The sequence below is a fragment of the Saccostrea cucullata genome, unplaced genomic scaffold (genome assembly GCF_032062105.1).
Source record: "Saccostrea cucullata isolate Sc308-1 unplaced genomic scaffold, CSIRO_AGI_Scuc_v1 ctg134, whole genome shotgun sequence".
Taxonomy (NCBI): Eukaryota; Metazoa; Mollusca; class Bivalvia; order Ostreida; family Ostreidae; genus Saccostrea; species Saccostrea cuccullata.
Window position 1 is genome coordinate 172,053 of NW_026927214.1, and position 26,682 is coordinate 198,734.

At 34.0% G+C, this 26,682-nt stretch overlaps 1 protein-coding gene and 1 long non-coding RNA gene across 4 annotated transcripts; one reads left to right on the forward strand and one right to left on the reverse strand.

The window, feature by feature from the left end:
* Positions 1-1,973: 1,973 nt before the first annotated feature.
* Positions 1,974-24,991, reverse strand: LOC134273748 (alanine--tRNA ligase, cytoplasmic-like). 3 transcript variants are annotated; one of them, XM_062755967.1, is made up of 24 exons: positions 21,182-21,226; positions 20,198-20,355; positions 16,401-16,589; positions 15,933-16,078; positions 15,308-15,499; positions 15,043-15,187; positions 14,788-14,933; positions 14,323-14,431; positions 14,132-14,170; positions 13,703-13,814; positions 13,376-13,458; positions 13,249-13,290; positions 12,634-12,778; positions 10,020-10,189; positions 9,601-9,714; positions 8,828-8,965; positions 8,421-8,561; positions 8,083-8,195; positions 7,747-7,855; positions 4,254-4,379; positions 3,884-4,003; positions 3,261-3,347; positions 3,054-3,167; positions 1,974-2,799 (listed from the first exon to the last, which is right to left on the reverse strand). In XM_062755967.1, the coding sequence occupies exons 2-24, from the start codon at positions 20,339-20,341 to the stop codon at positions 2,626-2,628; spliced, it is 2,898 nt and encodes a 965-aa protein (XP_062611951.1). In that variant the 5' UTR covers positions 20,342-20,355; positions 21,182-21,226; the 3' UTR covers positions 1,974-2,625. The 3 variants fall into 3 exon arrangements, with proteins under 3 accessions (XP_062611951.1, XP_062611949.1, XP_062611948.1); XM_062755965.1 differs by lacking the exons at positions 13,249-13,290; positions 21,182-21,226 and adding an exon at positions 24,907-24,991 and having other exon boundaries at positions 13,334-13,458; XM_062755964.1 differs by lacking the exon at positions 13,249-13,290 and having other exon boundaries at positions 13,334-13,458.
* On the forward strand, positions 20,225-20,966 carry LOC134273749 (uncharacterized). The gene is made up of 2 exons (XR_009993480.1): positions 20,225-20,348; positions 20,912-20,966. It is a non-coding gene; the product is annotated as an uncharacterized LOC134273749 (long non-coding RNA).
* Positions 24,992-26,682: the final 1,691 nt, after the last annotated feature.

A 26,682-nucleotide genomic window follows, 5' to 3' on the forward strand; every position in this document is an offset into this window, starting at 1 on the left:
TTATCATAAATTTTATTTCATCATAAATGGTTGATTAATACCAAAAAGCAGATTTCAAAGCATTAATTTATTTTCAGACTATGTACCCCCCCCCCCCTATACCCCTGACCCAGGGGGCATGAAATTAACCGTTTTGCTAGATACACCTTTTTTCATCAAAAAAATATATATATACTTAGATCATTGGCATAATTTAATACCCAGGAGCAAAGGAAAAGATTTTCAAAGAATTAATGCCTTTTCACTATATAATCAATGGAGTCCCGCCCTAGCACCAGAACCCCTGACCCTGGGGCCATGAAATTCACAATTTTGGAAGAGGTACTCTTGCTCATCATAAAAATGTACTTAGTTAGTTTATTTAATACCCAGGAGCAGAGAAAAAGATTTTCAAAGAATTAATGCATTTTCAATATATAATCAATAGAGCCCCGCCCTAGCACCAGAACCCCTGACCCTGGGGCCATAAAATTCACAAATCTGAAAAAAGGCACTCTTGCTCATCATAACTATGTACTTAGATTGTTAATTTGATACCCAGGAGCAGAGAAGAAGATTTTCAAAGAAATAATGCATTTTCACTATTTATCAATAGAGCCCCTCCCTAGCACTAGAAATCCTGACCCTGGGGCCATGAATTTCACAATTTTGGTAGAGGACTCAATGCTGATTACAATCATACCAGTGGTTTCCAATAACAGTTTGTCTGCTTGATGTCCAGGAGTAAAGAAGAAGATTTTTAAAGATTGCACTATTTTTAAAGGTTTTGGCCCCACCCCCAAGGCCCCAGGGGGACAGGGACCATGAAATTCACAATTTTTGTTTCCCTTCACCCATAGATGCTGTATGCCAAAATTGGTTGAAATTGGTTCAGTGATTTCAGGGAAGAAGCTGAAAATGTTCAAATGTTAACACACGACACACGACGCACGACGATGGACGAAAACGGATAGCAATAGGTCACCTGAGTTTACTCAGGTGACCTAAAAATGCCATTAATTTTTCTCTAATTCATAATTATCTCCCCTTGGCCCTTCATTTGAACAAACTTGAATCCCCTTCACCTAAGCATACTTTGTGGCAAGTTTGGTTGAAATTGGCCCAGTGGTTCTTGAGAAGAAGATAAAAATGAAAATGTAAAAAGTTTATGACAACGACAACAACGACAGACAACGGACAAATTTTGATCAGAAAAGCTCACTTGAGCCTTTGGCTCAGGTGAGCTAACAAGAGATGTTTGTTAAACACTTATGCCCCCCTCCCCCAAAAATTGGAATTTTTTGAAGTCCAAGAGGTGTAACTCTGTGCAAATTAGTTCGATCGTACCCAAAACAGAACTTGATTTATATATTTTTATGATAAATCTGCATACCAAATTTCATTTAAATATGTGCAACCTCTACGAAGAAAATGAAATTGCAGATTATTGGAATTTTTCTATTCCAAGGGCATAACTCTGTCCAAAATGGTCTGATCATACCCAATTCAGACTTGACCTAGATATTCTTATGATAAATCTGTATACCAAACTTCATTTACACATTTGCAACCTCTGCGAAGAAAACGAACGGAAACTGTAAATTATTGGAATTTTTCTACGTCCAAGGGGCATAACTCTGTCCAAAATGGTCCAATTGTACCCAAAACAGAACTTGACCTACCCTGTAGATATTCTAATGATAAATCTGTATACCAGATTTCATTTCAATGTACAATCTGCGAAGAAAATGAACAGAAACTGATGGCATAGGGGGCATAATCGCATTTTAAACAAACTTCTTTACGTTCCTGCATTAACCACCCCCACCCCACCCCCAAAATAACTTGAACAACTTGTTAATAAAAAGTCTTCTTTAGTAGATGATTGATGAATTTTCTACATGCATCAACTTGGGAGTCACTGTGTATATTAATTAGTTTTGTAATCCAGAGAAAACACTCTCCAAAATATAAATCAAAGTCTATATCATGAATTTAAGGTTTATAATTTTATTTTTTTTACATTTATTGTTCATCCATTCAACAGATATGCATGATTTTTTTTCACAGTAAATAAATAAAAGTATTGCCACAAATCCTTTCTTAGTTTTGAGAGAATATACATCTGTTATTACTTATTTGTATACTGTAAACCAACATCTTTTATTCTTTTTACCTGAGTTTGAAATCCATCTGCAACGACTTATTTCCTTGACTAAACAACATTTTGCATATGAAAAAATTGTTTGCCAGGAGGAAAATTTGCAATCGAAAAGGGTTGTGAGACTTGCAGATATTTCTTGCTCACTAATAAAAAGAGGTTTACTGTATCATTTGTTTTAGACCTGCCTATTTGTGGAGACAAATACTTAGTCATATAGGAACTTACATTAAAAGGATATTTTGTGAAATTTATAATATGCTGTACATACATATTGTCATCGAATACTTGTATTTCTCACACTTGATATATTCTTCCTTTAAGAAAGCTGTTGTAATTAGCAAGTCCAAATGAATTATGTATTTGTATTAAATATGCATAAATGATCTAAACAAATGCCCAAAGGTTGAGTCCTTATGTTGATGTACAATATCCAGATGATCTATCCCATGATTCCTTTATCAGATCTATCCCACAATCCTTCATCAAGACAGTTTAAGTTCTGCGAACTTGGTGGCGATGTTGATGGCTTCCCTGAGGGCCCCTGTATTGGTCCCTGTGGCCTGAGCTGAGGCCTCTTTACCCCCTCCTTTACCCTTGATAAGGGGAACAACTTCATTTACCCAGCCATTAGCAGTCAAACCCGCAGCTATACTTGACTGAAAGTAAAACAGTAACTTTATTATAAATACATGTATATATGTGCCAAAATGCCAACATTGATGCCAGGTACATTAACAGAAGAGGATATACAGATGAAGGCCTATGGAGTACTATGCATAACTATTTAGCTAGTAAAGATGGATGCATTTCCTAGCTCTGTGAAAATCTATATATTTGCTCCTTTTCCATTAATTTTTTTTACATCCAGATCATCAAACAATAAATGGACATATAACTCATTGTTCGCTACCTTTGGGGTACAGCTCATGCAGACAATTTTCCCAGCGTTCTGATCCACCGTGAAGAAGAGAGCAGCAGTTTCTGGACTCAGTGCTTTGTATTGCTTCATTGCAGCATCCAGGGCCTGGAAAAAAATTACGAACAAAATTTTTAATACATCCTGGCTGCTATTTATTAAGACATTCCAGTTACTTGCTGAACTTTTTGTACAGCATACCTTGGCATTGGCATCAGCTTTGAATTCATGGACAACAAATTTCTGGTTAGGGTTGCTCTCAATCATCTTCTTTGCCTCCTCTACCACCTACATATATAAACAAAAACATTATATTGTGGAATTATCAAAATATGGGGGACCACTTTAGGTGGATTGCTTTTAAAATTTACAAGTTCATATACTGTACTATCACTTAATTTTCCGACACTTTATTTTCGCGAGATAGTCCTGACCCAGTGATTAGCGAGAACAAATTTTTCACGAATTGTGGTTATATATTTCTATATAATCTTAAGGAATACTATTATACGCGATGAATAAAATTTAATAGCACACTACCGCATAATTACTTCGAAAATAAAAGTTCCTCGTGAATAAAATGTGATTTACAGTATTCACTTGTATCTACGAAGGGAATTCAATATGACTTTGAACCCCAATATATTAATTCATGGAGGATGATGGGTACCCATGAATTCCATGAATGATGAGCCAACTAAAAACCTAATGATTCTACAGGAATCTTACTTCTCCCAGAAGTTTATGAAGTTTACCCTGTTACTTAGATTTGTGGAGCTGACAGATTTATGTGAGATATAAAGAGAGGCCGTCTCCTTACTGACCTCGTTCATTATGGCAGCCTTCCTGTTTTTATCCAGATCGTCCATCTTCTGTTTGAGTTTTTTCACCTGAGATCGCAGCTCATCTTTTTTCCAATAAGATATCACAGACTGGGAAACTTCCTGCAATAAAATAAAAAATTATAACTTATACCTTGGATAAGGCATTTACCATAAAGGAATTTCTCTCTGTAGCTACTTTCTTTCCTGATTCAGTCGTGTGAACACTTTTTATAGATACCCTTGTTATGAACTATCTTAGCTTTCAGTGTTGTATAAATGATACGCTCAATCATAACATCAAACATTTTTCATGTCACATTAGGCCCTTCCAAAAACTTGCTTACTATCTTTCAGAATACATATTACTTACATCATCAAATGCCACAATTTGTCGTGTGAGCTCTTTCTCTGAGACAGATTTAGATTTCAGCCCCTCCTCTACCTCAGTTTGTAGCTGTGACAGTGACTTCTCTAACAGAGCAGCCTTATGTAATGCCTGTAAATATACACACACAAACATCACAGTACTAGGAAATCTACTAGTTATCACAGAGTAAAGAGATGTCATGGCCATTATTCTCTAATAAATCACAAACTTCATCAACAAATTATCAAAAAATTGATAAATCAGTTTTCTCTTAGTTTGAATGTGTTCACTAGAAAAAGCATAGAGGTATCTTTTGATTGTGATGCAAATTGGTGGGAGGAAATTACTTTGAATTCAGATTATACAAGGGGCATTTCAAAAGTTCTGGCAACTGATTAATAAAAAATTAACCGTTTTACGAAAATTATTGAGTTTGATATCATGGAAAGATCAGAAAAGTATACACATATTGTGACGTCACTCTATAATTTTTATGACGTAATAACTCCGAAAATGACGTCAGAATATAGAATGTTTAGCATACTGAAAGATCGCGTTTTTTTATTCCATATGAGACGATCGTAAAAGTGCTGCCAAAGGCTTATTTGAAAAAAATATTTCAAAGAAAATTTTGATTTGGAAAGAGGTAGATTAGGACTATGATACTGTTTATAAGCAGTTCCATTAATTATTGTATGGTTTGTTTACGAGCACGGTTTATGTCCTGTTATGCTGACATTCATTTAAGATTTTTATTTACATGATACGGCTGGATTTTCGGTCTTTTATATAGCTCTCCATTGTTTGAAATAAAACATGTCCTGTATTATACTGAAGTATATTAATGCAGTTTTCATCAAGTATATTTTGAGTAACAGGACTCTTACCGTTTACGAATAAAATATACTAAATCTTGTCCCTGACTTGATTCTGTGCGTATTTTTTCACATTAATTCAACTTCGGCGCCCCAAAACTCACCACTGCTTTTGACTTTTGAATCCAAAAAATGAATATATGTTACACAGACATGAAAAATCTAATTTTCCATGCATTAAAATTTGCGAATATGTAGAGGTATGGTGGGGTTATAACTGCACTGCCGCCATTTTGGATTTTATGAGAAAATATGGGGCACACTAAATATAACTTCTCTTGAGCCTTCATCGATACCACAAATCTGGTTGAAACATCTGTCGAATTTATGCCATCAAATTTTGCAACACGATCGCCTATTTTTTTTATTGATTGTCAACTTTGTCTTTTTCTCACAGTTACGTCTCTTTTAAGTAACAGTTTGAGCGAGATTCGATAAAAACATGTTAAGTTTGACACTCGCTAAAACCATTTCAGAACAAGAAGATCTCCGAAATAGAACACCATATGATAGATTGTAGTCAATGTAAACATTCCACCAACTTGCATTTGCGTCCGATAGCTTGCGTCCGAGTAATGAGCAAAGTTGTCTTGAAATTTTTAATTTGATTAAATTGTGTCTTTTGTTACATCATTTTTATGGTCAGTATGGTAAACATTCTATATTCTGACGTCATTTTCGGAGTTATTATGTCAAAAAAATTATAATGTGACATCACAATATGTATTAAGGGGGCCAACTGGGGTTTTATTGTGTGAAAACTACAATAGCAAAACTCTTCATTTTTAAACCATTTATAACTTACATTAACTTCAGCGTACATGCCAAATTTGGGGAAAATCTACCTTCCAGGTATTCTTAAGGGACCATCTCAAAATACAGGTACATTTACTATAGGATTATATAGGAAAATGCCAATTCTTAGCACTTTAAAGCATATTATACAAATACTACAATAGACTTTTTGTTCAAACTATAATATATGATGAGTAATACTACATTGTACATTATATGTTAGAAACACAAAATTCTACCGTCTTGTTACCAGAGGGGGCATCTCAAAATGCAAAAAATTAACAAATTTTCCTGTTTTTATATAGAACTACAAAATATGACAGGCACAAAAGATTTTATATGTAAACATATTAAAAATAATGGAGATATTCTTAAATTTCTACGTTTTAAATTTCAAAGGTGTATGTTTATTACTTTTTCTTTAATAACATTTTTATTACCCATTTCTTAATAGCTTCAGTTTATCATAACGTCAAAAACATACTATAACGACGTCAACCTACCTATCAATTGCAAAATCGGTTAAAAAATCAGATATGTAAAATTATAATTACATTTTTAAATCTGATAAGTTTGTCTAATTTTATTAATTAAGTGAAAAATGATGCTTTAAAACAGTAAGCGCGCTAGCCCTTCATGAAAAATATGCCTACATGCAAGTCTGTGTGATTCTCACACCAATGAATGGTTCTTAAGTTTGTTTAATTTTATTAATTAAGTGAAAAATGATGCTTTAAAACAGTAAGTGCGCTAGCGCTTCATGAAAAATATGCCTACATGCAAGTCTGTGTGATTCTCACACCAATAATTCACACTAAACTTAAAAACATTCCTTATATTTACATTTTACATGTTTGGAAGCAACTAAAATATACAGTAAAACTCTGGTTAGAGTGAAGTCCTGGGGACCTGTGAATTTAATTCGCTACATCCGTAATTCGTTATATCCGTATAACGAATTCGTAAAACCATATATAGCGAAATCGCAATATGCATGTTTTTTTCCTTCAAGTATTACTACCAAATATGTTAGGGAAGCAAATATCATTAAACATACCTTCGATAACTAAGGTTTTATTATAAACTGAATTTTATATACAAGTACTAAAAGAAAATAAAGTCAGTTCAATTCATCAAATTTTGAGATCTTTGAAAATTCGTTATAAAAGACATAAATTTCATTATATTTAACCTCAACGGAACTCAAAATCAGTTCGCTATATCCGTAAATTCGTTATATCAGAGTTCGTTATAACCGTAAAATTTTACAAAGATTTGTAAGAATTTTGCCGGAGACGAAGGAAAACTTCGCTGTATCCGTGAATTCGCTATATCCGTGTTCGTACTAAACGAGTTTTACTGTACTTATTATTTGAATTTCTCGCTGCCCTATATCGTTGCATTTTTACTAACGTTGCTGCAGTCTCATTGTGACGTCACGTTAACGCACGTTTCTCTGTGTATATTTCTACGTGTGAGTATACACGAAAATGGTATTCAAATCAATTTCACTGTTTGCTTAGTAGAAAAACACAGCTAATGTAAATATTTTACTATGATGCGCGAAATATTGTGCAAAGAAAACCAAAGTCGGCCCCCTTAATTTTTCTGATCTTTCCAAAAATATCAAACTCAATAATTTCCGTAAAACGGTTAATCTTTTATTAAACAGTTGCCAGAACTTTTGAAGTACCCTCATATCATACAATATCTATTGCTTGAGGTACAACTGAACAAGGAGTTGCAATATACACAAACCATCAGTACTTGTCAGTACTTCATACCTTGACAGCTCAGGATGTGTAATATAGGACAGAGTAAGTTACCTTGACGGCCTCAGGTCCAGTAAGAGCGATAATCCTCCTGATTCCCTTAGCAATGGCCTCCTCTGACACGATCACCATCCTCCCTATATGTCCAGCTCTCTTCAAATGTCTAAGAATGAAATATAATACAAGGGCTCTTCAAAACATTCCACTCTAATGAGCTCAAATTTAAACAGGAAAGTTAAGTAGATTGACAAGTTAATAGGACTGATGATCGCTTTCTCTTTTTAGACAATTTAAAAGTTAGAGTTATAGATACGTAATATAACCAGTGAACTAGACATACTAAAGTTCGAGTAACAGATACGTAATAAATAACCAGTGAACAAGACTTACGTTCCCCCGCAGAATTCCACGGAGGTGAGTGAGGCTCCGGGACCCATGGGGTCGTCCACCAGATTCTGAATGTCTACCCCCACAGACACAACACGGACAGGGTCTGGATACACCTGAGGAGGAGATAAGACTTGTATTCTGCTGACAGTCACTCAGAGCTCAGTTCTTACATTAGTCTAATTAGCACTTAACACTACTCCTCTAGTTTTCTTTCCATGAAAATGTTTGCAGAATTCATCTAGATCTAGGTTTTGTAGGATTCATGGTCAGATTTGTTGTAAATATTGAAAGCATGTCTTCTGATTAAAATGTAATTGATACAATAACAAGAGACAAACCTCATCAAACACAGCTCTCAGTCCCTGTATCGCCTTGGCAACAGCCAGACTGACATTCATGTCAAACACCTCTCCGTTTTTGTCGGCCATTTTGTTGACAATCTCCTCCACCTGTTTGACTTCTGAGACTTTCATTGCACCCTGAAAAAAAAGATCTTGTGACATTACCCTCACCCTGAAAATGATCTCATAATGGTATCCTCCACACCAAAAGATCAATTTAACCTCAACTTGATTGCAAAAGTCACTCTCGAACAAATTACAAATGTTACCCTCAGACTTAAACATTTCTCAACAATGAAACTTTTCCCAGATTTGAATAAAAAGCTATCAGCTCTAATGGAAGCAGAAAGTTTGTTTGTGTAATTCATAATCAATTTGCTGATTCCTTGAGTACCAATACTGACCTTGGCAGAGAAGTCGAACCTGAGCCTGTCAGGAGCCACCAGCGAGCCCCTCTGGTCCGCCTCCTTGAGTATTTCTCGGAGTCCAAAGTTCAGCATGTGTGTTCCTGTGTGATTCTTCATTACAGAACACCTCCTCTCCTGCTCAAATATAAAATACTTGTCAATGTTTCCAGGAATAATTCTCTGGGATTGGAGCGCAAGCTCCAGGAAAATTAATAAAAGCTGTTCTGTAACTCATTCACTGTCATGTGCAATATCTCACATTATGAATACTGTATAAGCAGAATTTTTGCAAGATGCATTTTTTGCTTTATAAGCATGGGTTCTGAGATCGCTAAAATTGAATATCGTTCACAGTTAATTCCATATCAGTTTGTATAACTATCTCTTTTGACATTATATAAATGCCAAAATTAATTGTAGAAGTAATTGCTAAAACTATTTCTCGCTAAAAATATATATACCATTTTTTTCTTATGTAATGGGAAAGGAGAAAATGCAGCAGATCAGACCGTGATTCGAACCCGGGCCCCCTGAAACTCCGGTCAGATGCTCTACCAACTGAGCTATCTTGCCACCGGCAATCGAACCCGGCTGACCACCACACTTATAAATCCCTAAATTGCCATCTTGCTAAAATTTTCAATTAAACAGTTTTGAGATTTACAATACCTCACCTTATCAAGATTGATCTTTGCAATATCTTATTCATACAGTTTATAAGATGCAATAAGTATCTAACCTCATCAATATTGAGCTGTACAGTATCTCACCTCGTCTATGTTGAGTTGTACTGTGTCCCCCACTCTGAGCGTCCCCTCGACTACACCTGTGTGTAAGATGTAACCTGCCCTGACCTGGACATTCCTCACACTAAACTCCACATCCTGAAGTAAAATCAACACTTATAAAACTCAAATCAACACTTTCAAAGACACTGGGTATAACTCATATTATGATTTACAGATTTCCTTTTCAAAATTAATACAAATAAAAAATAACTCCATAAACTCCATCTCAAATACTAAAATGACACAATTAGAGTAAAGACTATTGAAAATAATAAAACGATTAAGCACAATTTAGATATGATAGACTAGAGATAAATATGATTTAGTTTCTACATGTTCTGACCACTCTTAGAATTAAGTAGTTTTAGAACAGCCCTATGATTTCTTATATATTCCCTTACTGGATCATTCTCTTTGACCATGAATCCCGTGTCGTAGATCTGACCCCCCTGCTCAGCGTAGAAGCTGGTCCTGTCCAGTAACACCCCACACTCCTGTCCTGAGGACACCTCCTCTACAAACTCCTTGTTCTTACGCAGGGCCAGCACTTTACCGGTAGCTGGTTCAAATGCTGAAAAGAAACATCAAGCCATTTCATTCTCATAGGAAGCACAACTTTAAGAAAGGTTATGACAAGGTATGAATAAGAAGAGAATGTGAAGAGATTCAGGAAAACATGTCAAAGAAACTGGTAATAGCATGATTAACATGGTCCTGGTTTGATTCTCTTTACTCAAGGATACTTTGTGTGCCAAGTTTGGTTAAAAATGACACATACAGTCAGTAGACAATGCTGATAAGGTGAAAATGTTATATATCTATGCTCAGACCAAATATCAGCTGGATTCGGTTGCATGAACGCTTGTTAAATTTAACTAGCCATGAACTTTGCGTTAACGCGAGATTAAAATTAACAGTGCGTTAAATCGGTTGCACGAAAGTTAATGCCAGTTAAACCTTAGTTAATTTTGTGATTTAACTAACAGATTTAACTTAGGTTACATAGGTACATTAAATATTTAATTAAACATTTAAATAAAAATTGTGGAATTGTTCTCATTTCAAAACTTGTTTGCTGTGAAGGACGAACTTATACAGAGATAATATAAATGTATGACAGGAGCAAAACACATTTGATCCTGATTTCAATTTAGGCACAGTTGCATAATTAGGGCTGTGTCAATATATTGATACGTATATGTACATGTAAGTTGAAAAATCGTTTATTCCATGAACCCCAGGCACAAAAAATAAAGAAGGGGGAGGGTGTTCCTCTCCCCCTTTTTAGAGAGTTATCTATTTATTTTTTTAATATTATTTTTAGTTTCAAATTCAATGCCTCTTGTTAGAATTAAATACAGAAAAAACTACATGTACAGGTATTCGTTGTAACTGTACTGTTTATATTGCGTGTAAATTGATATTTCAATGTTAAAGTCATGTTAGAAGAAACTGCTTTTAATAATATATTTAAGGAATCACTGTCTAGTTAGGAGGGTATGTCAGGGATATCAACAATAGTGGGAAACATGGGATAATTTGCATAACGGGCTTTGCCCGTTATGCTTAAATTATCCCATGTTTCCCACTATTGTTGATATCCCTGACATACCCTCCTAACTAGACAGTGATTCCTTATATTTCCATTTTTACTTGAAATAACAATCTTAAAATAAATCGGAATACCGTCTAATTTAGTAGATTTGAAATGCACGAGGCATTTCATGTTCTTTCCTATTGCCCCGCCCCGTGACGTCAAATTTTACTATAAAAAATAGTCCCATAAAACACGAACCAAATTTATTGATTATTTAGTTACTGTAGCAAAATATCAACATTTATAGAATAAACAACAAAAGAATTTAAAAATATGACCAAAGCAATCTTGTTAACTTTAATTATATATGTGACCTAGATCTAGGTTGTCGGAAGCATGAAAACGTGTATAGGCCTTTGGACACTTCTCCGCTGCCATATTGAATGCAATGTGCCAGTTGATGAAACGGGAGTTGGTCAGCATGGTCAGGAAACAGATTTGTGTGGATGTTAAAATAACAGAGGAAGTTGAGTTGCTTAATAAGTCGGATGGTAATGACCGAGGGACGATGTCTGTATCAGATGCTGAAGTGCAGATCGATCTATGTGGCAATGCCGATTTCTCCACATGGTTCAGATGGGCTATTTACCATGTTTACGGAAGTGGAGTTCTCGGTGTCGCGATTCCTCAGTGGTAGTGGACTTGGTGACTTGCTTTTGATCCGGAGATAATTCATTATTTATTTTGTTTGTAAAAATATATATCATATATAATTACTAAGTAAACAATTAAACAAAACATCTATTTTTTCTTCAATGTATTTATATGCCAGTCATATACCATACGTATACATGCAGGTTGAACTTTGACCTTTCAGTAGTATTTCAATATAGAGAAATTTACATGCCAAAGGAATCACGGAGAATAAACAAGATTTACGTTTGTAGTGTTTATCACAGGGAAAACAATTGGAAATGGAAATATTAAGCAATATCTGATAAAAGGATAACATATATCAAGTAAATTTTCCTTAGCAAATTCACATTTACAAATTGACGTCATTTTAATTATGATGTCAGTAATCTTTCACCATAGGTAAGGGAAGTGCACGCGTCGAACGATTTAACAGAGAGTTAACTATAAGACATCAATTAAATCTGAGTTGATTAATTAAACTTTAATTGACTTTCAAACAACAACAATTTAACTGACAGTTATGTAACTTATCGTTAAAAATTTAACAGCTAATTACGGCATTAACTTGAAGTTAATTTAACTATCGTTCATGCAACCGAATCCAGAAAAGTTAGTTTATCAAACTTTTCTTCTTCGTCTTCAAACATGTAACTATAATTGCCAGTCTTCTCACTTAGAATTTGTATGTTATTGAATGTCTCTCTGCCTGACACGTGTAATTGTCATTCTTCATGGCCTGATATACAGTATGTACCGTTACATAACATGTGTGGCACACTTACTGTATTTGCCGCTCTCTGTGGCCTGGTATCGGTACTTGGGGGCGTCGTCGGTGGTGGGAATCCCCCTGTTCTGGAGGTCACTGATCGCGTGGACGTCCAGACCAATCAGATCAGCTACTGTTCCTCCCGACCCCTGGGACAATTTCTGTCAGAAAACAGTTCTGTCTGATATCATCTCGTGAACATAATACATTGAAATTAAAACCTGTTCATGAAAACAATGAGTGCAACATAGAAATCTCATAGCATAATTAAAGTTACAAGGAATTGAAAATCAATCTGCTGTAGGCATCAATATGAATGTATAAACATGCTTTACTGAACCAAAAAAGAGAGATGCTTAAAGGGACTAAGTAACAAAAGTGTCCTATTTTGGTTCATTTTAAATATAATGCATTACATCCCGAGTCTTTATTATATGTATTTGAACTATAAGGAATAACAATCACTTCACTGTGTTAATTCATTATAAGTTTGCTATAAGAACCTTTCACTGTGTTTCAACATTATAACCAAGATAAGACTGAGGTATGACCAATGTTTAATAAAAATTGTGAACATGGTGGATAAAAGCGATTATTTTTCTCTGTGGTTCTCGTCTAATTAAGACTTTACCTGAGCCTCTGTTTTGGCGGCTTCTTGCGCCGGCATGTCAACCTGGAAACCCTTCTCTCTGGATGTATTCTAACAAAGAGTTTACCTGAGCCTCTGTTTTGGCGGCTTCGTAGGCCGGCATGTCGACCTGGAGACCCTTCTCTTCCGCCATAAGCTCTGTCAGATCCACGGGGAATCCATACGTGTCGTATAACCTCCACGCAATGTCACCTATAATAATCAAGAACAAGGTCAGAACCAAATGCTTTCCACTCCCATGTGGTGTAGTGAAACAATTAGATCTTTACCAACAAAACTGAAAATTATCTTTATAGTTATAATACATGTATTACTGTTGGGTTGGCCATTTTGTTTATCACAATTTCAAAGTCATTATACAGATTTCTGCAAAATTTAAAACTTTTAAATGCATTTCATTTTAATTATAACTCAATACTTGAAATGAACAAGAGACCTGGTAGAGAAGTTGTGTCCCCTAATTTGCCAATCGTCCTCTCCAGTAACCTTCGACCTCTGTTTAATGTCTTCAGAAACTGGGCTTCCTCCTCGTTAATGATGTCCTTAATCTGAATATTCCAGGTGAAATTTACAGCAGACATAAATGGATACATAATAGCAATACAAAAAATTCATACCATTTTATATTAATGGGTCTCACTAAAAGTTTCTTCACCAGATAAAAACATGAGAAAACTTGCTTGCAAATAAGTGAATAAGCAACCATTGCTTGGCAAAAGGTAATATTCTTTTGAAAAGAACAATTATAGGAATTTTAATTTTCTACAACAAATTGTGCCTAAATCCAATGTTCCTTTATGTTCAATGAAAGCAAATTTCTTCTGAATAAAGATTTATAATCATTGTACAAGAAATTTTTAATTACCATATCTGGATCTTTTTTCAGTTCCGGAAAAGCATCTCCCTGATAAAAACAAACAATAAAATCTTTACTTTCAGTGTCAAAGAATGTTGGTCTCCATAAGGTATGTGTCCTTATATAGAAAGTGTTTACTTTCAATAATCATTTTTGTTTGTCCTTTTTCTTGTACTAATTCATATCAGTGATGTACTTACTAGAGATTCCACAACCACATCCACTAACGAGGCAAACATCCCAGGTTTGGCATTCAGTTTTTCTGAGCCGTATCTCACAGCACGCCTCAGAATTCTCCTCAATACATAACTGTAAATAAAAATGCAATAAAAACATATAGTAGGTCTCACAAAATTTCCATTAGATAGTCAAATCTTAGGTTCATTATATATATAATTATGAAATATTTTCTAAATCCTATGAATCCATTTATGAAAATGCAATTCTAAAAGCACCATTTACACAAGATAAAGATCGAAACATCTGGTAAAAGATAAATCCCGATATTTTTAGCTCTAGAACAGAAAAGAATAAAATGTTAAGCAAATAGAAAATGGGGGATTTCTTTTAAGGATATCCTCATGAAGCCCTTACCCTCTTCCCATGTTATCAGAAAAGAAAATGAGGGTGGGTTCATTTACAGGATATCAAGTATATATCCTTACCCTCGCCCCATGTTATCCGGTCGTCCCCCATCGGCCAGAGCTATGGTCAGTGTCCGAGCATGATCAGCTAACACTCTGTAAGCCATGTCCACTCCGTCCACATCAGATTTTCCAACACGCCCTTGGTATGGTGGAGAATTTGTTGCCTGAAGGAAAATTTACAAAATAAATTACATCATGCATAAAAATTCCTCTGTCATTTTACATTTTATCCTCAGTGAAAATGGAAACTATGAAGAAGTTAAATGTTCTCACTTTTTGTATGAAGTCAAAGTATGGAGTAAATAGATCTGTGTCGTAGTTGGATGTTTTTCCCTGCATCACACACACGAGACGTTCCAGCCCCATTCCACAGTCGCAGTGTTTCCTTGGTAACTCATTCAGTTCTGTCTCCGATTCTCTGTAATTACAGGACATTTCTGTAGAACTAAGCTCAACAGGACAAATACCACCTCTACATTTATAAAAGGGCGAAATGTAAATAAATTGTTGACTTTCTTAAAAATAAATTTTCAATCACCTGTTAAACTGTATGAACACAAGATTCCAGATTTCGATGACCTCAGGGTCATCCATATTAACAAGTTCTTTGGCATCACGACCTCCGACCTTGTCATAGTGAATCTCTGTACATGGACCACAGGGTCCGGTCTCCCCCATCTCCCAGAAGTTGTCCTTCATCCCAAACGGTAACACGCGCTCCGGGGGGACCCTGTAACAAAAAAAAACACATATAAATATAATAAATACAACACACGTTCTGGGGGACCCTGAAACAAAGAACTTATAAATACAATAGGGGCATAGGGGGACCCTGAAACAAAGAACTCATAAATACAACACAGGGTCGGGGGACCCTGGAATAAAGAACTTGTTAATACACATGTTGTATTAGGTCATGTCCTTTTTATCTTCCGAAATTTCAATATAATTAGATTGCCTAAATAACAATACATTTTTATCTATTGTCTGATTTTCTTTCCAGTTCTATGTTTAGGAAATATATCTAGATTGTTTAGGAGATGGCACAATTATCATCTCAATGAGAAGAACATGCATAAAAAGAGAAATCTACAGATTTACAGACAAGTACAAACCTACAGTACTCAAGTTGAATAGAAGGAGTGGACTGAACTATAATTTACCCTAAGTTGAGCCAAATATTCTTGGTGTCTTCATCTGGCTGCAGTCCAAACTTTTCATTTCCACCAAAGTATGTGACATACAGGCGATCTTTAGGAAGGCCAACTCTCTCAGTCAAAAACTCCCAGGCCCATGTACAACATTCAGTCTAGTTACAATGGAAGAAATTTTTTGAAGAATAATTATTTATAAATGGGTAGAAAAAAGTTATTGCTGTCTTATTTCCTTTGGAGTACATATCATTCCAATTACATGAAACTTGTTCAATACTTTGAAAATCTCTCTGTTGGTTCCAATAAGAAATTCAAACTGATTCACAATATTTCAAATATGTGTTATTTGACTGTTTCACAACAAACTGCTAAAACTATATCTATTGTGATAAAAGTATGCCGAGTTTAAAAGTTATAGCATGTCGACAACTCAAATCAAAGGTACTTTTCTAAATAAACTGTTTCTTTTGCTCACACCTTGAAGTAATCTCCAAACGACCAATTTCCCAACATTTCAAAGAAGGTGTGATGATAGACGTCTTTTCCTACGTCGTCCAGATCGTTGTGTTTTCCCCCCGCTCTGATGCACTTCTGGGAGTTGGCAGCTCTCACATACTTAGCCATGTCACTATTGGGATCTACGATCTCCAAAAAGATCGGCTTGAACTAAGCAAAGAAAAATATACAGTGAGAGATTTTTTTGGAAAAGTTAAGATTTAAAAAATTCAAAAATACAGGTGACTCTCGATGGCTCGAACTCCAATCTCTCAAAGAGAACCTCCAGTCCCGTTTTTTCATCTTAATAACTAAACAAATTTACTCCTGATCTCTCAAACTACTATCTCTCAAATTCTCTATCTCTCAAACCAAAACCCAGGTCCTGTTACGCACATTTCATTGAATTTTACTCTCTATCTCTCGAACTTTTGATTGCGTGTGTATTCACGCCAATCAAGCGTAAAATCGATGCAGTCTGCTAGTAGCAAGGAGGTGTAAATTGGGTGTTTACATAGATGACACTACACCTGTGGGTCGTCCGTTTGTTAATATAATTATTAATTGGTTAATTGGTTATTACTGATAAATTATAAACAAATTCACTTATTTTGACTTGAAACCGAGACGATAATTTTTAGAAAATAATTTATAGACGTTCGTTTCAATAAATTCCCATAGAATTTGAACTTTTATTAGAGTCTACATAATCCCAGTATGAAATACTGCACAAGAAATTCCTTTCTCAAGGACTGTATACCGATTAAGAAAATCTGGTGAACGCTGGTGTAGGACCCGATCAAGCCGCGGAATAGCCAAACTGACAATTGCTATTCAGGTTTCATGTAATCAAGAAATTAAAGAACAAATAAAGATTAAAACCTTAGGAATTCATTTTCTTTATTCAAAACATCATTGTAAATTAACTGTAACATACGATTGAAAACGTTCCAAAGACTTTATATACATATACTTCCGGTATCTATAAAATTTGAACATCTATGATCGGAACTGAAATTTCCGGATTTTATTTACTTTCTATCTCTCAAACAACTTCAATCTCGCGAACTTTTCTTGCGGTCCCTTGAAGTTCAAGAGATCGAGAGTCACCTGTATTAGATATCTTTCATAATTAAATTTAACACTTAACTAAATATACTCTCAACAGTATCTTATATAGAGGAAATGAGGTCAAATGATAAATATAAGCAAGTGACAAAATGGAATGAAATACCTAAACATGACTGGAAATTTAAACACTGACCCTCTTCTTACAGCATTAGGAATTAATTTACATGAGAAATCAATTAATCTTACAATTCCTTTGCCATTATAATTTCGATAAAATTCAATGATGCAAATTAGAACTATTTAAAATTTTACCTAACATCGGACATTCCACATTTAACAGGTCGGAGAGAATACTCGAAATCGGGTATTATCCGTGAAATCGCGTATAATACCCGATATTAGGGTATCGTTGAATCCGCGAAATCGGGTATTCCGTGAAACTTTCTATAAAAACAAAAGAATAAAGCAACGGCGCATTATGCCAGTTACTGTTACTTGAACATCTGTATCTTGTGGATTTATTTTTATGAAACCTAATTCATACGGTTGACAAATTAGTTTAAAATCACACGACAAACACTGCTGGGGTAACAAAGAGGACACAATGGCGTTATTATTTTTCAATATAATTTCTAAAAACAACAACTACCTACACTTCGTTTGTCCTTATGTCCCATTGAAGTATTTCATATACTTAATTTTCTAATTTGTGCACTATTTACAAAATGTGAAACTTTAAAGAAATTAAACGACTAACGCCGTGTTATGTATTTTTACTGAAAAATGTATGGCGTACCTTTCACGTGAAATATAAATTATTCCTAACAGTTAGCGAGTACAGTAAAAGCGAGTCATAATTGTATATCTCTGCCATAATAGAATACCGTTATTATAAAGAAGAAATAAAATAAGATTAAATAAATACTCACGGAAAAACAGGTTGAAAATAGCTAATTGAAGGTGAGTATCTTTTTTTTATGTCAATTTAGCATGGAAATTTTTATTCAAAGACACCGTAAATATTTTGGTTGCATTTTAATCGATACATGATATGCTATTTTATATTTATTTAATGTATTTGTGTGAAAATTGAGAGCGAGAAGTCATATGAACAGGATGATTTTCTTCTTTTTTTGGGGGGGGGGGGGGGGTATAAATAAAAGTCAAATGTGTACATCTTTTCATGAGCTTATAATACATTGAATTTCTCAATATAGATCGAGGTACAGTCATATTGAAATATGAATTACATAGTCAAGTTTTCACATTTCTTATAGTTTTTACCTTTATGAACATGTTAATGAACAAACTGAAATAATTGTGTGTTCAACTGCCTTGAAAACTCTTTTCTTACTTTTTGGGAATATAATTCTTCATCGGACATTAAAATTTCATAAAAATTGTAGCCACTTCCTTTCTTTATTATACTTTTTGATAGACAGGGTAAATTTTACCTCTTTACCTTCTATATTTTTTTTTATATCGCTATCTTATACCTCATAATAATATGCTTATACAACGCACTATCTGACTGGTTCTAGACAATATGTCACAGTTTTCTTTTAGTTATTTTATCTATGATACTTATTACTCATGGCAATAACTTTTCCTAATACTCATCTATAATGAAAAAAAATTGTTAAAAAGATAAATATGAATTCTAGTTACTTGTACTCTCTTATTGTGTTAGAAAATGACAAGTTGCTTTTTGTTTACCTACATGATTTTTATTTGATGAATAAATCTTCCCTACAATTAAAAATATATAACTGAGTTTAACCGACCGTGACATTCAAAGAGAGGTCTTTTGGACACATGTAGAACACAGTCGAGGTTGTTTTGTCAGAGGTGGTCAAGAAACCTTTAGCCCCCCCCTTTGAAGTCGCCAAGAAATGGTAAAATATTAATGACTTAGCGAAATTAAACGATCAACAGTTATGTTCTCTCATAAGCTGTATTCCTGAAACTATCACTGTCTCTGCTAAAATGTTGAAGACATATTCTGCAAATATGTATGAATGATAAAAAAAAGATTTTCCAAAAAAAGAGAAAGAGGGGTTTTTTAGCCGAAATTTTGGACATTTTTATTATTACATTATTTACACATTCATAAAAAAAATTGATTTTATGCACAAGATGAATGTGAAAGTTATTAATGACGCATAATTAGATACGATAGACAATCACTTGTTTATACATGGCATCATATCTTGTGTATGAAATGTGTTTCCGTGTAATTTGATTTATTTACAAATTGTTCATGTTTGTCATGTTGATGTGGAATTATTATAAATTTCCGAATTCTGATACTTTACAATTCTGTTGTGTTAGGAATGAACATTAGGAAGATGCATATACTTTCAATATTATGAAAAATATAAAGCAAATCGAACGCCTTTTCGTGTGCAGATCATGAAATGTACTGAGCTCCACGGGTATTTGTTGTCCTGAGCGCATTAATCTTGACGTACAAATGCTTACTTGGCTAGTGATACCTTTAGCAAACATGTGTATCTAGATGAAAGTTAACTCGGCAACATGCGCCATTCCATTGTTTAAGTTTTATTAGGTGATTACACCTCCTATACCCGATTTCGCGGATTCAACGATACCCTAATATCGAGTATTATACGCGATTTCATGGATAATACCCGATTTCGAGTATTCTCTCCGACCTGTTTAATTTTACAGTCCACAGACTTTGTTACCTGATTCATTCCGGCATTTGTAAACAGAAGAGTCGGGTCATCAAGGGGAACAACTGAGGAGGAATGTACATAGACGTGTTCCTTCTCCTTGAAGAAATCCACAAACAGATTTCTGATCTGTGAACCCGTCAACTTGCTCTCCATGACTGGTGTATATGCTACACCTATAGAGTACGAATAAACAGAAAATAACTCAGGGAAAACATAAAAAACAAAATTCTCACAGAGAACTCCTCAGGCTACGGGTGAATCAGGAAGTTTAAATGATGTATCTGTCATCAGATAATAAAAACACTTAAACACTATTCCATTGAAAGGTTAGATACCAAGCATTTCAATAATATGTTCGTATTTAAAAAACGATTAAAACATAAACAAATATTTAAATATTGCAAAAATCAGTACTGAGTACCAAGAGGTATGTAAGTGGTCAATGATATACATAAAATGATAAACATTACATCATTTTTTACCAAATAAATGACGCATTTAAAAATTTATAACTATGCCCTAAAACTCATGGATATATTTTGACAGTTAAAAAATATTTAGCACTTCTAACATTATCAGTTAATAATATTTAGTGTGGATGGCTGTAGAATTTTTACTTTGTGGATAGTACATTATTCAGTGTAGTTTTTTAACAACTTTTCTTACTTGGTATCTACATTAACATGATTAATGACTATGTTAACCATATGCTTGAGTACATAGTAAGTTTTATACCTGAAATCTGGCACTTCTGCACAGCTATGACTGTTCTGTTCAATGAAATATGTATGTAACTATGTTACACCTAATAAAGGAAGTTAACACCTATTTAAACTCAAAATGGGTTGGTGATGCAATACGGATGCATGTAGTTCGAATTTCCTTAAGTGAAAAACACGTTTCGTGCATCTATACATTCGTGAATGTCAATAAATGAATGTATCTGTTTGGTAACAATATAAAAGTTGACAAAACACCCCTAATTTTAGATACAATACCTCGATTTCGCTACACCTGTCAACAAGCCGACAACGTGATTTTGCCGAGTGTGACTAAAATGGGTAACACGAATCACCGGAATGCCCCGCAATCACCGAAATGCCCTTACAAATCACCGAAATGCCCTTACAAATCACCGAAATGCCCATACATATGTTTTTACATGATGTTTTTCATAAAAATTAATTCTAGTTTTTATCATTAAAGCATAACTGACGGTAAAATTAATTATTTTCAGGTTTTGAGCTCGCGTACTTCAAAGGGCGATAACTCGTATTTGATGATAATTTTCTAGGAAGCGAGATCTACGAAGCCCAATAGATATACATAAAATGATAATGATATTTCTCAGGAAAAAAATGATGACAAATGATTGTTACCCGTCACCGTTATTGTTACATGATTTTTAATTAATGATGTACTGTTAAAATATGGTTTGTATAGGTTCCTAGTCTTAATGTTTATAGTCAAGTGCACATGCTATTATAACAGATACTTATATCATACAAACACTGTTTTTTAAAACTAGCTGAAGTTTTGGGGAATTTTTATTTGTTTAAGTTTTTTTAATTAAATGTTTGTGTCCGTTGTCTTTTTTTTTCTTTCCTCCTTTTTATTTGACTTTTTGTGAACCAGGTTGGACCATTTCTACGACTGCCGACGCCTGACTGGGGAAATACATGTAGGTCTGGCGGTAAAATCTAAATACCCGTCATTATTTATAGAGTAAATTTATCTTTTATTAAATATATCTAATTTTAAGGACTATAAAGTTTATGTTTTACCAAACAAAATGAGAGAGAGAGAGAGAGAGAGAGAGAGAGAGAGAGAAGATACCGGTCGACCAACTCCTGTGATAATTTACGATCGATATGAAAGATTTTCAAAAGACAAATGCAATCACAAAAGGAAAAAAAAATTTTTTTTTACTCTGTACTTCGTTAAGCAATGAAAATATTTTCATTTTTTAAGATAAATATTAATTTTAATTTGTTACTTGCAATTGATTAGATACATTGTCAGTCAGGTCAATAACGGATCGTTTCTCTTGTATATTAGCGAACATCTTCGCTAGCCAAGGGTGACGATCCACGGTGTTTCTCTATTCACTATTGAATAGAGAAACACCGTGGATCGTCACCCTTGGCTAGCGAAGATGATTAGCGAATATTTCGGAAGTAGCAAGTGCTTGATTAATCATGTAATGTGTGTATTAAACCCATTCAACAACTTAAAAAAAAATTAAAGAAAATTGTCAACTTTTACTATTTCATTTTCAATTGATGTAGTAAACTGATCATTAGCAAAAGATACCCTTTCCTGTGTTTGTATAGAGCACGTGCGTAATTTCGGTCATTGATTGTCATGTACCTGATGATGTAACATGACATAAGAATACTATACACACCTGTCACTAGATCAATTATTTAATCACTGTGTATACACAGTAAACATAATTATTATTTCAGATATCCAATTGTTTCTAACCAATTGAACATTGAACACAATAAAATCAAATTAATTTTGTCTGTGTGTTCTTTTTTTTTTTTTTTTTTATCTTTTATAGTAAAATATGAAACTTCCAAAAAAGTTTGTTATCTTATATATATACAAAAAAGAAATAAATTCATAATTTTTATAGATTTTATTAATTTTTTTTCAATATTGCAGTTCTTTTCTGTGCTGAAATGAAAAAAAAGTATATAGATTTATTTTCCTCAGAAATAGTGTGAACAGAATATAATGTCATTAATTTACGAATTAGATCAGCAAAACCTTAATTCATACATGTAATATTTATAATACACTTTCAACCATTTCCTTCGATCCTTGTAAATTAAACAATGTACAAGGGACATATATTAGTCCCTGATTATACCAAGCATATAATCTTATAGTTCAGTGAATAAAAAATAAATTTTGATTAAAGTCATATATGGCATATATTTTTGTTTATATACTATAAACGTAAAATCTTTCTATTTGATTATAAATGTTACTTTCCAGTAAAATTACACATGTGTCCTCCTTTTTTAGAAAAAGAAAATACGTCAATAATATTACAAACAAAAATTTTATAAAATAATAACTTATTGTTAGGAATATATTTAAACGAAAAATATGGCATATATTTTTGTTTATATACTATAAACGTAAAACCTTTCTATTTGATTATAACTTATATATATACAATGTTACTTTCCAGTAAAATTACACATGTGTCCTCCTTTTTTAGAAATCAAGAAAATACGTCAATAATATTACATACAAAAATTTTATAAAATAATAACTTATTGTTAGGAATATATTCAAACGAAAAATAGGGAAAAATAAAATAAACTATTTTGGCACGTGTCTTTAATCAGTGAGAGTTATCTTTCTTTGATACTTACATGCACATATCCTCAAATAAAAATACTTACGCTAAAATTATGAAATTTTTACTTGGTATCTAGGCTTTAGATCAGTTAATTTAATCAATATTTATTATTTTTTTGTTTATTCTTGACAATATTAGGGGCATTTCGGTGATTTCTTGGGGCATTTCGGTGATTACAGGGCATTCCGGTGATTCGTAGTACCGGACTAAAATGGGTAGCGAAACCCGGGCCGGGCCGGGATTTTCGATAACGAAAACCGGGTTTTTGATAATCACGAAATAAATACTCATTCTTTCTTCATGATATTTACGGACATAGTTTATTATTCTAGGATTGGCCTTCGCTGAAAGTTTTAGGTCAAAATGTTGTGTTTTTTAATGATTATCACAGATTGTCCTTTTCCAAGTTACTAAAATAGGTAGCGAGCCCGGATTACATTTTGGCGATTTAAACTTAATTTCGGCAGCATATTTACAATTATTTCATTTGGATCTTTGAAATTTAACTTAAACTACCTAAAACATTTAACTGTTGCAGTAATAAATCACGATTATTGAAAATATACGCATTTTTTGAACAGAGAGAGAGAGAGAGAGAGAGAGAGAGAGAGAGAGAGAGAAAGAGAGAGAGAGAGAGACATATAATTGAAATATAAATGACTCTTTATGATTTGCATATTTTTATTAATTTTTTCCGATTTATTTCTTAGATGTTTCTCGGTCAGGGACTGAAAAAAATCTACATTCTTTCTCTGGCAATCCGGAATTATTAATTTGTCCCGGGCAAACGCGTCCGGTTTTGACCTGTCCCGGGTCTATGAAAAATGACAAAACCCCTGATAATTGACATTTAATTTCATAATGATTGAACAATTTAACTATTTGAAGTTAATAAACAACCATTAAATGCAAATGTCACAAACACTTTCGTTGCATTAAGCTTAAAATCGCCAAAATGAGTAGACCGGGCTCGCTACCCATTTTAGTCACCTGGCGATTATCATCGAAAAACAAAACATTTTGACTTAAAATTCTCAGCGAAGGCAAAACCTATAATTATAAACTATGTTTGTAAATTTCATGAAGAAAGAATGAGTATTTATCTCGTAATTATCAAAAACCCGGCTCTCAGTTTTGAAATTCCCGGCCCGGCCCGGGTTTCGCTACCCATTTTAGTCACACTCGATTTTGCCTACTTGCGGTGCACTGTCGATTTTTACCCAGGGTTTTTGGGTACACCATGTACACAACAGTCTAACTTTCACTTGTTTTCAATCATTAATGAGAATTCAAAATTCATTAATATGAAATAAATATTTTTGAAAAAAGAAATAAATACCACACCTTTTAACACGCACCGTGACCACACTGAATATATGAGGCAAGTTTTCCCCGGGTAAGAGAAGTCTAGACTCAAGATTCAAGTGACGTTGTCGAACCAAAAATAAGTTTCGCATATAAAGCATATAACCAATTTCACAACGAAAATGTGTTAAGAAAATATTTTCAAACTTTTTCTACAGAGAAAAAGTTCATTCTTTCATTCAGTTTTAATTATTTTGTCCGACGGAGAGATGTTATTTTCGTATTGTGAGAAGCTTTACATCATGTTTGATTTCGCGCCACATTTCAAACACCTAAAATCAAACACGTGCTCGTCACATATTTCAAATAAGAATCTCACATAAAAATTAACGAATCATTGATAGTTACAGTGCTACATATATTTCATTTATATCCATTATTCTCTACGTAGAGACATAAATGACGAATTAATTGGCTTTCCCTGCAATTCTTTCCCCTTTTCGGATCTGTACACCTATACATGTATAAGTTCCCATCTGATCTGAAACTTTGATGGGCGGTTATGAGAGATAAGGTTTTTTTTTCATTATACTTGACAATTTCTTGTTTAAAGTAATAATTATACACTCCGTCTACGAAAACCTTTAGGTAAACTAATTCCAGAATAGATTTCTCTCTCTCTTGTGGCAGTCGTGCACTTATATTACTCGATCCATAGACGTCGGAAACGGGGGGGGGGGGGGGGCTAGGGGGGGGGTTTAGTCCCCCCCCACTTTTTTTGCAAATTTATACATAATATAGGCATTGAAAATTGTGGTTTGCCTTTTTTTGTTGGTTTACCCCCCCCCCCCGGCCACTTTCAATTAGCCCCTCCTTTCAATTTGCTACCAACGCCGGTGTGATCTCTTTTCCATTCTCTAGATCATCCTTAAGTTTCCCCTGGACCCTCCACATCTCCCTTATGCTTGTATCTATGTAATGCCACCAGTGGGACCATAAATAAATTCTATTCAATTCTCCACCTGTCTTTTCAGTTTCACCCCCCCCCCCCCCCCCCCCCCCCCGCCTCCAAACGGAGTATAACAGTATTTGTGAGTTATGCTGCAAATTAGAGCCATTCTGTTTATAATATTGCATTTTTTACTGTGTCAGTAAAGTTTGGGATACAATTGATGCCCATTAGGAATGACCTTTGAAGAAAATGTTAATAAACTTTGACACTAATATCGAAAGTTCAAGTATTAGCATACTTATCAGAGAGAGATAGAGAGAGAGAGAGAGAGAGAGAGAGAGAGAGAGAGAGAGAGAGAGAGAGAGAGAGAGAGAAGAAATTTGTCAATATCTAACAATCTTGATTTAAGTCTTGATACATGGTTCTGAATAAAACTGAACGACCATTTAATTGTCAGTCGTATGAATCCTGTAGTTGTCCCTATGCATTGCCGGACTGATGTATTTCTGAACATTTTGTTCAGCTGTTGAATACTCACACATTGTTTTGTGTTCTTTGTTTTAGTCGATTATTGAGTCACCAAATTTTATTTTAATTCAAACATTTCCCCCCTTTTCAACACTTTCTGTATCCAGGGTTTTAAACTTTATATTGATAATCAAAATCACCATAACTTTGACAAGGCAGAAATGTGTTAATGTGCCTGGCATTTCTTTTTCTTTATAGAAATCTATACAAAGTAACAGGTCATGTCTTTTTAAAATTAGAGATTTAATTTACACTCATAGTGTATTGCTTGAGAAAGGGATATCAGTTTTAAATACTCGAGTTAGCCATGCATCCAAATGAAATGTAGAC